The sequence below is a fragment of the Prunus persica genome, chromosome G1 (assembly GCF_000346465.2).
Source record: "Prunus persica cultivar Lovell chromosome G1, Prunus_persica_NCBIv2, whole genome shotgun sequence".
Taxonomy (NCBI): Eukaryota; Viridiplantae; Streptophyta; class Magnoliopsida; order Rosales; family Rosaceae; genus Prunus; species Prunus persica.
Window position 1 is genome coordinate 515,271 of NC_034009.1, and position 15,639 is coordinate 530,909.

At 36.4% G+C, this 15,639-nt stretch overlaps 2 protein-coding genes across 3 annotated transcripts; one reads left to right on the forward strand and one right to left on the reverse strand.

Moving 5' to 3' along the window:
* Positions 3,825-5,223, reverse strand: LOC18790502 (transcription termination factor MTERF6, chloroplastic/mitochondrial). The gene has a single exon (XM_020554190.1). It carries the CDS (start codon positions 5,110-5,112, stop codon positions 3,913-3,915), a length of 1,200 nt encoding a protein of 399 aa, XP_020409779.1. The 5' UTR covers positions 5,113-5,223; the 3' UTR covers positions 3,825-3,912.
* LOC18793581 (E3 ubiquitin-protein ligase PRT1) lies at positions 7,156-15,083 on the forward strand. Of its 2 annotated transcripts, XM_020554189.1 has the most exons (7): positions 7,156-7,332; positions 7,879-7,907; positions 8,015-8,194; positions 12,111-12,482; positions 12,575-12,751; positions 13,435-13,550; positions 14,040-15,083. In XM_020554189.1, the coding sequence occupies exons 1-7, from the start codon at positions 7,241-7,243 to the stop codon at positions 14,550-14,552; spliced, it is 1,479 nt and encodes a 492-aa protein (XP_020409778.1). In that variant the 5' UTR covers positions 7,156-7,240; the 3' UTR covers positions 14,553-15,083. The 2 variants fall into 2 exon arrangements, with proteins under 2 accessions (XP_020409778.1, XP_007222538.2); XM_007222476.2 differs by lacking the exon at positions 7,879-7,907 and having other exon boundaries at positions 7,246-7,332.

A 15,639-nucleotide genomic window follows, 5' to 3' on the forward strand; every position in this document is an offset into this window, starting at 1 on the left:
TTATTTTGGCAATAAAATTATGAAAAAAATCAAAATTTAAAAAAAAAATTCTAAATTTTTTTATTTTTATAAATACCTATAAATACCCTTCACTTTCAACACAAATCCTCATACATTTTCTTCTACTTCTACTACTATTCACTCTTTACTCAACATTTTTCTCTCTTTCAAATTGTATTTTGATTTCTTATCTTTATGGCTTCTTCTATTGAAACCGGAGGGGCGTGGAGCACCATGGAAGATGTTTTCTTGTCTGAGGCTTAGCTCCAAGTTAGTCATTGTCTCATGTCAGGCAATGAGATGAAATTTTGTCATATGTGAAAAAAAATTCATGCCGAATTTTGTGAAAGAATTCCGGGGTCGACTCGTACGGAAATGACATTGTCTAGTAGATGGAAAATTCTCAATAAAGATTTGGGAAAATGGAGAGATGCCTTGGCAAAAGCGAGGGACAATTATAGAAGCGGGGAAAATCTTAGTAGCGAGGTAAGTATTTTGTAATTTTCGTTTTATTAAGTTTAATGTCCTAATATATATATATATAATGTTTATTCCATTTTCAATATTTTGTTAATATTTCTTGCATTTCCAATTGTTTGTTAATATTTCTTGCACTTCCAATATATTTGTAAGGTTAATTGCATTTTCTTTTTCTTTCTTTTTTTGTTACTTGCATATCCAATATATTTTAAATATTTCTTGCATTTCCATTATTTATTTACTTTAATAGATGATTCAAGCATAGATGTGGTTTGGTACAGTTGGGCAAGGCAAAAAAAATTTCAACCATCATGAATGTTGGGAGGTGGTGAAAAATTGCAAACGCTTTAGAATTATTCCCACGGGTCCCGCCGTTATGTTAAACAAGACGACACTCCGTAATTCAACGACATCGGATTCACCTCTCGATTCCCCTATGAGTAAAGACTCACCCATCGAAAAGGAGCCGAGGCCCATTGGCCGAAAGACTGCGAAGGTAAAAAAAAGGGGGTAATTCGAGCAGTAATGCATCAAAAAAATTGGAGGAAAATACAAGGCAGAACGCCATAAGAATTGAAATGGAGCAGAAACACCAAGAGAACGAGATGGCAATTCGAGTAGAATATGCAGAAGAAATGGAGTATTTGCGCAAAAAAGAGATGGACAAGACAGATCGGGAAACCATGGCGATGGATACAAGCCATATGTCCCTGAAACAAAACAATTTTGGAAGCTAGAACGAAGGGATGTTATGAGAAGAAGACTTTTCTAGGATGATGGGCCAAGCAACACGGATTGGTTAAATAATCAAAACCATTAAATTAGTTGGCATACCTTTTATGTATTTGTATTTTTCATGTTTTCTATTAAAGTTGTTGTAATTCATGTATTTTATTTTAGTAGTAGTAATTCTTAATGACTTGTATTGGCTTTCTTTATTTAATAAACAAAGCATTCAATAAAATACCTTTTTATTCAACATATTCCATACATCAAACAAAACATAATTAAAAGGAAAAACCACAACCAAAGCATAACAAAAAATAATAAAAACTACAACCAAGACACAATAATAATAACAAGCCACAACCAAACCATTATAAATAAAAAGCAACACAACCAAACCATAACTAAATAAAACCTAACCAAAGCATCTATGCTCCATCATTCATCTTCATTGCCTTTCACCGCCCATAGATGCTCCATCAAGTCAAGTTGACGCCTTTCATGAATATACGAAGATTGCATCTCTGTATATTGATCTATCATACTGGTTATGAAATGATCATCCCTAACCAACGGATCCGGCTCAAACGGTTCTCCACTTGGCCCCATGAGCCTTTCATAAATTCGTGTCAAGGCCGTGTTCATGTAATTCAGTTTGTAGACCTCTGCAACATCATAATCATACTCATCCTCCACAATCGTATTATAGAGGATGATGCAAGTCATCATAATGCTTCTGAGGACCTCCTCATCAAACATACGGGCCACACCTCGAATAATCAACCACCGAACTTGAAGGATGCCAAAACCCTTTCGACATCTTTCCTGTATCATTCTTGATATGAAGCAAATAATTTTTGCTTCTGGGATCGGGGATTCGGAATGGATTTGACAAATGTGGTCCACCACGGGTAGATGCCGTCAACGAGATAATACCCTGTCTGGTAGACTGTATTGTTGACTTGATAGGTGATATTGGGGTCTTGGCCTCTCAAAACATCGTTAAAGACTGGGGATTGACCCAACACGTTGAGGTCATTTTGGGATCCGGCAACTCCAAAGAAGGCATGCCAAACCCATGTATCAAATCCAGTAACTGCTTCAAGGATGATACTTTTTTGGCCCTTCCGATTCCCATAGTCTCTTTGCCAGGCAGTTGGGCAATTCTTCCATTGCCAGTGCATGCAGTCGATGCTACAGATCATTCCAAGAAATCCTCGAGCTTCGGCTTTCTGTAATAGTCGTTGGAGGTCCTTGGGAGTAGGTCTGCGCAGGTAGTCCCAAGTGTAAAGAATTTCAACTGCATCACAAAATCTTACCAAGGCCTCTAACGTAGTGGACTTCCCCATCCGGGCAATCTCATCTACCTGATCAGCAAATGAACCATACGTCAACATTCGTATAACAGTTGTAAGCTCTTGCTCTGGAAGAAGTCCCAAAACCCCAGCAGCATCACACTTTTGGACAAAGTATGCATCATAATTGCAAATATCATGCATGACTTTATTGAACAAATGGGGTTGCATTCTATATCGCCTTCGAAAATTAACATCAGAGTACAAGAGAAGTTGGGATAAAATAATCTTCCAAAAGATTCTTACCCCGAGAATGCTTATGTCTGTCCACATTCTGGCGACGGCCGACTTGTGAACCACAGCGGCAACCTTGGTTCTCTTCATCAAGCAAAGCCACTGCTACGACAACTTGTTCATCTTCATCTCTCTGCAACATATTTCTTTCATCTTGTCTACGGCATCTCTCATTTGTTTCTCGCTCTTACCTCTCCAATCATCTCCTAAAATCTTCCATTGAGAATGGAGTATGAATTCTAAACTTTGAGAAATGAAAATATAGAAAGATGTGGTGTGAGAGGTATGAACTGAGCCTCTGGTTTTATAGAAAATTTTGGCCATATAGAGATGCCACGTGGCTTGATTTGATTGGATGAAAATTTGATCTGAAATTTGAAATTCATCCGAAATTTGAACCCAAAAATCTTATCCGGAAATTTTATCCGATTATGAATAGTCTTGACACGTAGGAACCCGAAAATCTTGTCCAAAAACCCCCCGCGCCGCCGCCATGGCAAGAGGCAAATGAGTGGAGTTGCTCTTAGAGTTTGTTTAATCAATACCAGTTTTGGTTAAGTTTAGCTAGAGTATCTGTTAAGCTTGTACAACTGTCAATAATCATTATTCAATAATGAATGAGAATATTCGGAAGTTTTACATTGTTCTTCATGGTATCAGAGCCAATTGCCTTACGACTGGTTGATTCTGTGATTTTCTCTCTTTCTCTTATTTTCTCACCTCCCAAACAGTCTTTGCTTCCTAATTTTCTTGTGTTTTCATCAATGGCGGATTCTTCCTCTGATTCTCACTCTGCAACTTCATCTCCTGTTGCTAATCCTACTCTTCAGTATCAATTGCTTATTGCAAAAAATGTCGCGACCATGGTTCTCTATCAATCGCTTACAATTCCAATTCACAATTTGATGAGGTTTTCAATATGGTCAAATTTATATTCCTGTCACATTAGTGGATGAAAATGTAACTTGTTTACCCTACGTAGGAAAACCAATAAGAAAGAAAATGTGGAACCAATGAAAATGCCAAGAATGATGAAAGATATTTTGTTCACTTTTGATCATCTTTGTCAAGTAAATATAACATTAAGCCTGCAAAACTTTTAGTATAGTGCAAAAAATCACACATCCTTGACATCCAATTTTCGATGATACACATCCGACAACATAGGTAATTGGTTGATATATCTGGTCACAAACCTCTCCAAGAAGTGCTTCTCTGGAGGCAACAGCACAGAAGAAAAACTGAAGTCCTCATCTATCAACCCCTTCAACAGCAAAACTTTAACAACTGAACACCTTGGAATAATTCTCTTCTCCAAACTGAAACACAAAATCATAGGATATGCTGCAAACACTCTTGAAGGCCATCCCATCTTGTTCACCAAAAAATCCATTACCTGCATTATTTTCTTCTCAGACAGAATCATGCACCCTGGAATCTTCCTGAAAGCAGAGATCACATCATCATCAGACCAACCCCAACTCCGCTTGTAAATTTCGCCACTTCGATTCCATATGAACTTACTGCTCTCCCCACACAAAGCTTTTAGTGCCATCACACAAGTTGATTTCTTCATATCAAATCCCATTGCTTTAACCTCTTCCACAGCTGCAGCAAAATTTTCATGCTTGTGCATCAAGACCTGAGTGTTGTGAGCTAGCAACAGAGCAATGCATGATTGGGGCATACCCAATTCTCTCAAAAGCTCAATATTGGGCACCACACTCTTTCTGCGATTTTGCAGGAAAATCCATGAGCTGCGCTTCAAAACAGCAACTACATTTTCCTCGGAAATCAGACTCCTGAGAAATTTATAAGCGGGTATAATCTGATTCTCCAAGCTTCTTGCCAAAAGGTGGGGATTAAAACACAGAATTCTTCCAAGGTCTTGCCTTGAAACTACAACAGAGCTGAAAAACTCAAGCTTGGGCAAAAGGGTTTTCTCAGGATCAGCTACAAGAATAGCAGGGCGTAACCTGACAACCTTTGAGATCTGGGTTTTAGAGAGTCCATGGTTGCTCAAAAGGGCCAAAACAGAGTCTGCCCCTTGTGAGGATTGCAACTCTACCCATTTGGATGATGAAATTGCGTCTTCTGGGGACAACCCACATGAGTTTATGAGGTAAGCGACTGTGAAATTGTGTTGGTCTGCTGAGATTTTTGAGGTGATGGGTCTGTGAAGTAAATGATTTTGAAGAGAAATATGCGAGGGTTTTAGATCTCCAACTAAAAATCTTTTAGTTGTGGAAGCAAATGTACAAGAAACTATTGAATAACCCAATCTGAGGATGTTGAAGCTGTAAGGAGGTACCCCCATGTTTGACCCCTCCCTGCGTGGATGTTGATGATGATCAATTACTAGCTCTACTGGTCATTCTAAAACCCTAGCAGCGGGGTTTTGGGTCCGTGCGATATGGTTTTGGGTCCGTGCGATATGCTGAATAAGGAACACAGTGAAACATCAACACGTATTGAGGAGTAATTAATTGGGCACGTAGAGGTTCTCTCAAAAAAATTAAAAAATTAAAAATTTTGCAGATAGAGGTAAATAATTGGGCATATATATTTGACATATATCAAGAAAGAGTGTATTTACAACTTTACTCTGTTACACGTAGAGGTAAATAATTGAGCACACCGCGTTGTTTTTTGGGAGATTTACTATTATACCCAATATGGGGGTTCAAATTATAAAAATACCATATATAAAATGAAATAACAAAAAAGCTTTTAACTTCTTATAAATTACAAAACTGTCATCAATTTCTTAAAACAAAGCCAACTCCAAAATCTCATAAAAATACCCAAAACAGGCATCAAAGTAATTTAATAATTAATATTAAATTCAATAAGGTCAGCTGTTATTTTTTAGGTTTTTTTTGAGTTTGTTTATCGAAATTCAATTGTGCAGAATTTATTTATAATATTAGTGCTAAAAATAGGTATATCACTAAATATCTCTTGTTTCATTCTGAATGTTTTGATTTCGCAGTTACTATTGCAACTGAGATTGTTTGATTCCTTATCTCTTCATAGATTAAAGATTTTGATATGCCCTTTGCCAAAAGGGTTTGAGCTTTTTCAACTGAACAATTGTACTTTACACTCTTTTTACACATTACAAGAGCAAGAAATCAACCACGTCTTTCCTACGCAAGTATTGCAGCTTGCAAGTCTAATTGCCCGTTAAACTTGTTCGACTCACTGATCATTGTGAACTCAAAATCAAGTGGAAAAACAGAAAAGCGAAGAAGAAACACAAAGAAATAAACACCTTCCAATTCTTCTTCAAGTAGAATCAGTCTTGTTATTCAATGTCTTTTTCTGCAAATTACAAATAAATTATTGAACTGTCAGCGTCTGGTTTCATAAACTTGTCTAATGTAAACAGTTTTCTTTGTTTGCTGAACAACATTATCTGTTTGACTATGAAAACCCAACAGCACAAGAAAACTTATTCCTTGCATTAATATAAACCTCAATACTATATATCTTTGAACCACCACATATTTCAAAGGATTGACTCATCATCATTTAATAAAGATACCAATCACTGCAGGACAATAACATTTCCAGGCTAATTCAGCTTTGACACGTACAAGTCATATCGAGAAAAGAATAATTAAACACGTCACTTCGTATATAATCACTTTATCATTTTTTAACCATTCATATTTAACTTCACAGGTAGAATTACTTAATTTCTTTTTAAACTTTAAGAATGATTATTTGAGCTCTCCAACTTTTATTTGTCTTTAAAAAGTTTCAATATTTCTTTTTAACCAACTTGTTTTTTGTTTTAATACATTCTTAAACCATGTGATGCAACAAGTTGCATAGTCCTTAGCACATGTTATGGAATTTAAGGACCATAGTTGGCCACTTGACAGGCCTACAAGCACATGAACTTCAAAGGAGCTGTCACTCCACAAGAACATAAAATTATTCCGTTCCATTCTTAATTGTCCAATTGCTTGCAATTCTTCATTTTTATCTCCAAGTTGAGACCTCTTATGCATAATGCATTATATATTTTCATTTTGTACATCATAAATTGGTGCCTTAAAGAATTTTTGTTGGATATAAATTCTTATTTTCTTTTTATTTTTTTAATCATTTGCATTTTATTTTATTTATTTATTTGGACTTAACTGACGATATTGATGTCTTCGACTTGATTTGATAACAACTACAATTACAAGGACGAAATTTGGAAAATTGAAATCATGATGATCAAAATCATTTTCGACCCTAATTCTAATTCTAGTGACTAAAATATTATTTTACTGATAATAATATTAAAAAATAAGAATAGTAATAATAGTAATAATAAATAATAATAATTAGATGGATAATTTCTATTTGTGGGTCGAGGCGCTCCATAAACCGCCACTGAAATTTTTGTTAAAAGAATCATCCTTCTCCCTGTCTGAGATTTATTCGAAATGGAAGACAATAAAACCCTAATAAAACAACCACCACAACCAGAGCTTGAACCCGACGAATTCCGAGAAGAGTTCAAATGCTGTGTTTGCCTGTCAGTGGTTTCTTTCTTTTCTTTTTTCCTTTTTATATATCTATTTCTTCAATTTCTGCAACATCAAAATCCATCTAGCCCTCTTTTTTTCTCGAGTTGCATAATTTGTATATTTAATTCACTGCTTGCTGTTTGGATTACAATTGTTGGAGCTTGAAATTTGGGTTTGCTGGTTCTCTCTGTCTCATTTTCTTTTCTGAGAATTGAATTTTTGTTGTTTGGTTTAGCACGTTATGAACAATTCTCCATGCTTTTATTCCAATCTCATGAAGACCTATAGGCAATTTCAATGTACGTATTAATTCTTTAGCAGAATTAACTAAATAATAAGAAAAGGCTAAGAAATTTATTTCAAAACAGAAGGGCATACATCTGATAGCCATGACTCGATATGATTCTTATTGTTGTGCATAGCATCAATACACATATTAGTATAAAATAAGGTTAAATTGTTCCACCTGCTGATTTATTTTTCCCGTTTAATTAACTTTTTTACCTTTTCTTTCTGGTAACTACATGTCTAAAGGCAATTCCTTTACTTTTCAGGGATCTTCTTTACAAGCCAGTTGTATTAGGTGATAAATCGTGCCGTTGTATTTTGAAATATATGTTTCACTCACTTGGCTATTAGCAGCAATGAATATCTAGTTATCCCTTTCTGAAGACTTTATGATGTTTGCAGGCTGCGGCCACATTTCATGTTTCTGGTGTGTCTTCAATGCCATGAATGCTGCTCGTGAGTCCTATTGTGCAGTTTGTCGGCGCCCATATAATCATTTTCCTAGTATCTGTCAGTTGCTGCATTTCTTACTCCAGAAGTTGTATCCTGAAGCATATAAGCAACGGGAAAAACAAGTGAGAGGTGAGCTTTACTGAACTGCTTTAACATTTATTGGGTTGATTTGCTGACCACTTTAAATGAGTTATCTATGCTTACAACTTAGTTATTTCCACCAATAAACTCACTCTCCTTTTGAAAACTTATGTCTTCAATGTTGATGTAGGATATGGGTGAATTGAGTATTTATTTAGGTAGTTTAGCGGAAGCGAAAACAATGGAAAACAAAAAATATAACAAAAGGGATAGGTCTGGAATCACTCCAGGGGTTTGGCTTCACACCAAGTAGTCTCCAATCTCTGGAAAATTAGCTTTTCTTTATATCTCAACAACTGAATTTTAAAGAACTACATGGGGGGTATATATAGCAAACTAAAACCTAGAGACAATAGGATAAAAATTCCTTACTAAAACAGATTTCCCAATCCACCAAGGAACTAATTAAAATAAACTAGGAAACTTAAACCAAATCCTACTAGAATCTGGAAACTAAAATCCTAGTGAAATGTGGAAAACTGGAGAATCTAGGAAACTTAAACCAAATCCTACTAGAATCTGGAAACTAAAATCCTAGTGAAATGTGGAAAACTAGAGAATCTAGGAAACTAACTAAAGATGTCCGCATCAATTCCACCTGGCTGAAAAGATCTCGACTCCGGCGATATAAAGCTGTAATAACATTCCAAAACGTCGGGATCAATGTGCGGCAGGTCCTCCTTTGTAATCTGAGTACTACGAGAATCTGGTTTAACTTCCACTTGACTAGGAACTTCTGCATCTTCCTTACATTCTAAGCGTAATGACTTGTAGAGCTTTGGCTTTACCTACTTTGTCTTGCTCCTCTTTGTTTTGTATAGATTGATTCACGAGCTTGGGTTGAAGTGGCTTCATCGTGATCTTCTTTCCTTTATGGATGAACGAATGTATGTTTTCTTGACCCAAGATGGTAACATTGTAATCATATATCCATGGTCTTCCCAAGAGAATATGACTCACATCCATATCCACCACATCACACCAAACATGATCTTTGTAAGATGAAAACTGTATAGGAACGTGACACCATTGGGTAACAGGGATAGAAGATGTATTGTCAATCCATGCTACTTTGTATGGCACAGGATGCTTCTCGGGCGACAAACCAAGACGCGAAACAGTTAGCGTTGACGCCACATTGATACAACTCCCACTATCTATGACCACCTTACAAACTTTATCTCCAGACTTGATGTGTGTGGAAAATGGAAGTCACACCTTACAAACTTTTATCTCCAGACTTTATGTAAGTGTGGAAAATGGAAGTCCTACGCCAATCCTCAGTTTCCTTCCTGTGTTGAGCCAAAGTAGACCTCACTACTGCTAATGTTGGATGAGGGACTTCAAATTCGATTCCACAATCTTCATCAGGTTGTTGGGGTTCATAAATATCTTCCTCGAATTCACCTTGATTGTCAGCTTGTTCGTTAATGCGTGCACACAGATTTCTTGTTGCCTCCTTCGTTGGGCATTGGACAGCAAAGTGTCCAAAACCTTGGCATCTGTAACATCTTTTCTGTTCAACCACCACGTGTATCAACTAGCACTCCTTTTCCCTTGGCAGTTTTTACTAAATTAGTCGTAGATGTTGGAGTCGTAGAGCTTGGAGTCACAGATGTGCCAACATGAAAATCAGATCTTTCAGAATCAGTTTGCTTGACTACATTGGACGACTTTAAATACTTGTCTAATTCTTGTACCATCTGAGAAACCCTCTCTAAAGTATTCACAGTATGAGGAATTAATTCCCTTTGAAGCTCTGGACGAAGTCCTGATCTAAACCGAGAAATAGTCATCCTTCGATCTTCCCTTATGTCACATCGCAACATGAATTCCTCAAATTTTGCAATATATTCAGCAACTGGCATGTTGTCTTGACGAAGAGTTTGCCACTCGTCCAACAAACTCTGTTGATAGGATAATGGTAGATATTTCTGCTTCAACCTTTCTTTCATCTCACCCCAATGGATGATTGGTTCTTCACCAGCTCTCTCTAGCTGTGTTTCAACATTGGTCCAAAACAATCCAGCTTGACCCACCAATTTTATCTTAGCAAATCTCACCCTCCAAGCTTCAGACATGTCGTGCCACTCAAAATAGCGATCCATGGTAGCTAACCAGTCGAGGAGTGCTTTAGGATTTAGCTCAGCATCAAAATTAGGAGCGTCAACTTGCACTGATCTCATCACCCTTTCATCAGGTCTTGCTCATAGCCACGATGAAAATTGAGTCTCTCTGTGTCTCGATCATTCCTTCTATCATGACGTTGTTGATCATGATTCCTCTCTTCTCCATTCACGCTTCATCATGTTAGTTAGCTGCTTCTAAGTCTGTAAGGCAACGTTCCATGAGTCTGGATCTAGTGTCCGAATCTGCCACTTGCCTTGATAGGTTTTCCATCATCTGAACAAGACGTTCAAAGTCCGTCTCTGGCTCATCTGTCTTTCCAGGCTTAGTCGGAGCCATCACTTGACACACGGTGTGAAGAACAAGAAATACTCGAAAAATTTTGAACCCAAGGAAAACGAAAACCTGGCTCTGATACCAAATTTGATGTAGGATATGGGTGAATTGAGTATTTAGGTAGTTTAGCGGAAGCGAAAACAATGGAAAACAGAAAATAGAACAAAAGGGATAGGTCTTGAATCACTCCAGGGGTTTGGCTTCACACCAAGTAGTCTCCAATCTCTGGAAAATTAGCTATTCTTTATATCTCAACAACTGAATTTTAAAGAACTACATGGGGGTTATATATAGCAAACTAAAACCTAGAGACAATAGGATAAAAATCCCTTACTAAAACAGAAATCCCAATCCACCAAGGAACTAATTAAAATAAACTAGGAAACTTAAATCAAATCCGACTAGAATCCGGAAACTAAAATCCTAGTGAAATCTGGAAAACTAGAGAATCTAGGAAACTAACTAAAGATGTCTGCATCACATGTGCACACATCCTTTTTCCAATGTAAAGACAATGTGATTAAATAATGAAGTTCCAGATTTCTTTGACATGGTGCACGTGTATATGAGTGGTTACATGAGTACTCTTACATTAGCATCTTCATTGGTTCTTCAGAGTGTAGCTAATGACTTGTAAGGAGTTCTTGTGATACCTTGTAAAATAGCCCCCTCCTGCATGTCTAATGGCACCAGATAGGACTCCTTAGTCAGATGTCATGAGCTCAATGGTTTTCTATGAACCTACAGGGAATATATGTGGTCAGAAAAAAGAAAGCAATAAATTTGTTTTGCACCAAAGCTCTGAAAAAATCATGATTCCAACCAATGGAATTACCTCTATGCCTTGGAGAGTGGAAGACATATTGCATGAGATTGACTAGATTTTATGGAATATGATACTTTGCAAGCGCAAAGTAGTTTTTTTTTTCTTTTTAAATCAAAATTGTGCATGTATGCCTCTTTTGGCTCCTTTTAGACTGTACTGCCATAGATGTGTTTGTAAGTAATCCTTTTTTCCGGAAATTGATATGACTATCCAGTAAGACGAAACGTCTCTAGATTTTGTTGGAGTGCAAGAATGGTTAGGTAACCTTTAACGAATTTGAGAGTATTATGAATAAATTCACAATAAGAGTTTAAGAATTGCTAGGTGACCCTCAAAGAATGTTTGTGTTTGCTAATGTGAGGTCTAGGTGGAGTGTGGATTTTGAAGTGTTACTTTGCCTCACCTTTTTCTGTATTATTTGTTTCCTTTGTTTTGAGGTAACGCTTAAAACACTGATGTTTTGGTTGATGTCATATTAAATTCGACATTCTCAATGTTCCCACTTTTTTCGGAAGCTTGTGTGGGTGACTTGTATGGCAGTTGCAATCTCATGACATATGACATAGTGTTTCCTTCATAAATAATTCACTATCTCATCTTCCTTGGCTGTTCCAGAAGAAGAAAAGGAATTTGGTTACTTCTCACCTCAATTTGATAATCCAATATCTGGATCACATCCTACTGAGGAGTCAAATATTCTGGACAATGTTCAGTCAGAGAACTCTGAAAGTTGTTCGTCTGGGGTAGGAGGATCTCCTTCACTTGTAAATTCACCAGAAACTATGTTAGATGATGAAGCTAATAGTAAAAGGCCTACAACATCTTTAAAGAATGTTGAAGCTACTGGAAATGCAGCCATCAAAGAAGACTGTTTGCATGATAATGGTCCTGAAAATGGAACTCACAATAAGGTTTCTGTTTCTGATCTACTGTGTGCTGCATGCAAGAACCTGCTCTTTCAACCTGTTGTTCTGAATTGCGGCCATGGTAACCTACATCACTTTAACTGTTATGTTGAACATAAAAGTCAGAGGAATGCTCATGCCAATATAAACTAATTCAAAATCTCTTTTGTGCAGTATATTGTAAATCCTGTATCAACATCCCAGTTGATGGAGTTTCTAGGTGTCAGATTTGTCAAAGCATGCATCCGAACGGATTCCCTAGTGTTTGCTTAATTTTAGAACATTTCTTGGAGGAGCAGTATCCTGAAATATATGCACACAGACGATCATCTTCAATAAAACAAGCTGATTGTGAGTATGAGAGTCTTAAGAACTTTTATGATTTTGGTGCTTTGATTCTGCTTCAGATTTTCTAATATTCGTATCATTATCTAGGATTGGATCATGTATTATGCCTCAGAAATTAATATTGTTTTAATGATCCTCTATCTTCAAAACTTGCCTTGCCTGAGCTATATAACTGGAAAAGAAATTGTAAAATATCTTCTTTGAGATTCAGAATTCAGATTGAACATCATTCATGTCCACTATTTTCTCCTAAAACTAAACCTCTGATTGTATCAGTTCAAAGATTTGAATTTCTTGGTTATACAGCCATCTCACTTATTCCTTCTCTATTGTATTCTAAAACTAAACCCTATTGTTTGTGCCATTTTTCCTTTTTCTCCAGTTCTTCCTCTGCTATCTTTGAATATCTTTGATTGTAATATTAGGATCTGATTTTTCCTTAATTACTTCAGGCTTTGTTCACTGTAGTTTGTATCGAAGTCATAACCCACTTCTTTGGCTTTTCTTATGTTGTACTTCAGTTATGCGAGACATAATTAGTCATACTGCAGATATTTTGGTTTTGTACTACTGATGTTTCCAGTACTTTTTTTTCTTATTCTATTTTTAATGCATTTCTTATTTTAGTTGTTTTTCGCTGTCTTGTTTCTGGTGCTCATATGAGATTAACTTGATTTCACATTCAGTGCATGCTCATCAACGTGCTGGCCAGCCAGTGTCAACGCTTTCTGATGATTACTTATCCGGCTGGTCTGGGGTCGGGCAGAATGTTCATTTTGCAATTGGTTGTGATTGCTGTGGGGTAATGTCCTTTGTCCCTGTCTACTTATCAAATTTCCATTTAAGAATAAGGCCCAAGAGGTTGCTTAATTGGTGATGAGCTTTCTCCTAAAAGACAATGGACCTAACTCAATTTGCATAAAGAATTTTGGAATAAATTTATTGATAATTAAATTAATAAAACTGCCATGTTTTATTTTGGCTTTCTTTTATTAGATCCACTCTTCTAATTTCACCTGTATCCCACACTTCTACTTACTAGATCTGCACTCCTTTTCCTAAGCAAATGGAGGCAAATTCTTTAAAGATTTAAATGAGTATCAGAGCATGGGATACCAGTGGACACAACTGTTGTATTGATTAAGTGTTCGCCATAAATAATATAATAATAAACTAATGGAAGTGCCTTGCAAATCATAATAGGAATTGCCCTACAAATCTTAGAGTAAGCTAAGAACTACTTGTGTTATTTTTTTTATTAATGACTGGTATACCGCTGTGCCCTTTGCAGATGTCTCCAATTATTGGGGAGAGGTACAAATGTAAAGACTGCGTGGAGAAAATGGGTTTTGACCTATGTGGAGCATGCTATAATGCTCCTTTTAAGATCCCTGGACGATTCAATCAACAACATAAACCAGAGCACGTGCTTGAGCTTGTACCACCACGGATAATACATGTGCCTCCCTACCATTTAGATGAAGATGGTGCTGAATTTCAGGAAGACCTAGAAAATATCCCTGCTGCTCCCATTCCACAAGATCTTGAGCTTGTACCACCAGAGATAATAGCTATGCTTTCCTACCAGTCAGATGAAGATGGTGCCGAATTTCAGGAAGACCTAGAAATTATCCCTGCTGCTCCCATTCCGCAAGATCCAGAAAATGGCCCTAACAATGTGCCAAATGTTTATCCTGCCTTTGTAATGTCAGTTGATAACTTAGATCCAGATGATGATTCTGATGACGGTGCTTCACCGGATGTGATTCAAGAATGTGAAGGTACCAACCAGCCTAGAAACTGACTATTTTCAAATTCTTGTTAGATATATTTACCCAAAACAACAAATCATGTGTCAAATTTTTATGGTTTGATTTTGTTGAATGAGAAATGCATGAAGAACTTAGGGTACTCTTCCTGTGAGGATGAAGCTTTTCACTCCTATCAATATTCAGCAAATAGATTAGAGATACCAATAGTCAACACCTTGGCTTTTCTTTTTTCTTTTTTTTTTCTTTTTGGTCAAGAACAGTTGTATTATTCTTTTCATGTTCACCATTGTTGCAAAATAAAGAGGTGAACTTTGTAGATCTCAAAGGTACTTTGTCATATCAATTGATTGTATTTGATTAAATTCCCTGCATTATATTTTTTCGGTTGATCATGTCATTGCACCAATATACTTGCAATGCAAGGAAGTTCTATAGTATGCAAGTTTATGAGAGTTGATAATATCTGATGTAACTTTTGGCAAGAGATTTGTAACCAAGTTGTAACTTGTACACATCAGAATGTTGTGGCTTCAATTACCGACTCCATTACAGTTGTTTGTCAGTTCATTTTGGCTTGCTTCATGGTGATTTGTTTGACATTAATTTCCCACAGTTTCAATGATTGACTTGTTGACGTACTTTATGTCCTGATGTAAATCTCTCTTGCTGTATTTTTTTTTTTCTTTCTTTTTTTGCTTTAATGGTTGGGGTTTGGACTGATTCTGTTTATGTCCTGATGTAAATGGTCTCATCTAATTTGTTTGTTTCAGATTTTAAATAATTAATTTGTAATTTAGGTTTTATGAAAGGAAATTATATATGTGAGCCGACTCGGGATCAGTGAAAGATTCCAAAGAGCATGTGACTGTTCACGTGTGACTTGCTATTGGGAATATTAAAAACAGAAGAATCAAATTGAATCATTGGCGTACGCTACCATCAGTAACATAATTATTACAAACAGCTTTTTATGATGCAAGGTTTAGAAAAAGACTGATGTAAAATCTATTTCTTCTTGCCGTTACATCATTTGATACTAAACACTTATAATTCAGAAGATGTTTCAAGTTTGAATCTATCGTCTCCGTTGAAAAGCTCGTAATGTCAAATAATGGAGTT

Coding starts and splice junctions, on each gene's coding strand:
- LOC18790502 (XM_020554190.1), bottom strand. CDS start 5,112: ATGGGGGTACCTCCTTACAGCTTCAACATCCTCAGATTGGGTTATTCA.
- LOC18793581 (XM_020554189.1), top strand. CDS start 7,241: ATGGAAGACAATAAAACCCTAATAAAACAACCACCACAACCAGAGCTT. Junction 7,908..8,014: donor TTACAAGCCAGTTGTATTAG/GTGATAAATCGT, acceptor TGATGTTTGCAG/GCTGCGGCCACATTTCATGT. Junction 12,483..12,574: donor TGTTCTGAATTGCGGCCATG/GTAACCTACATC, acceptor TCTTTTGTGCAG/TATATTGTAAATCCTGTATC.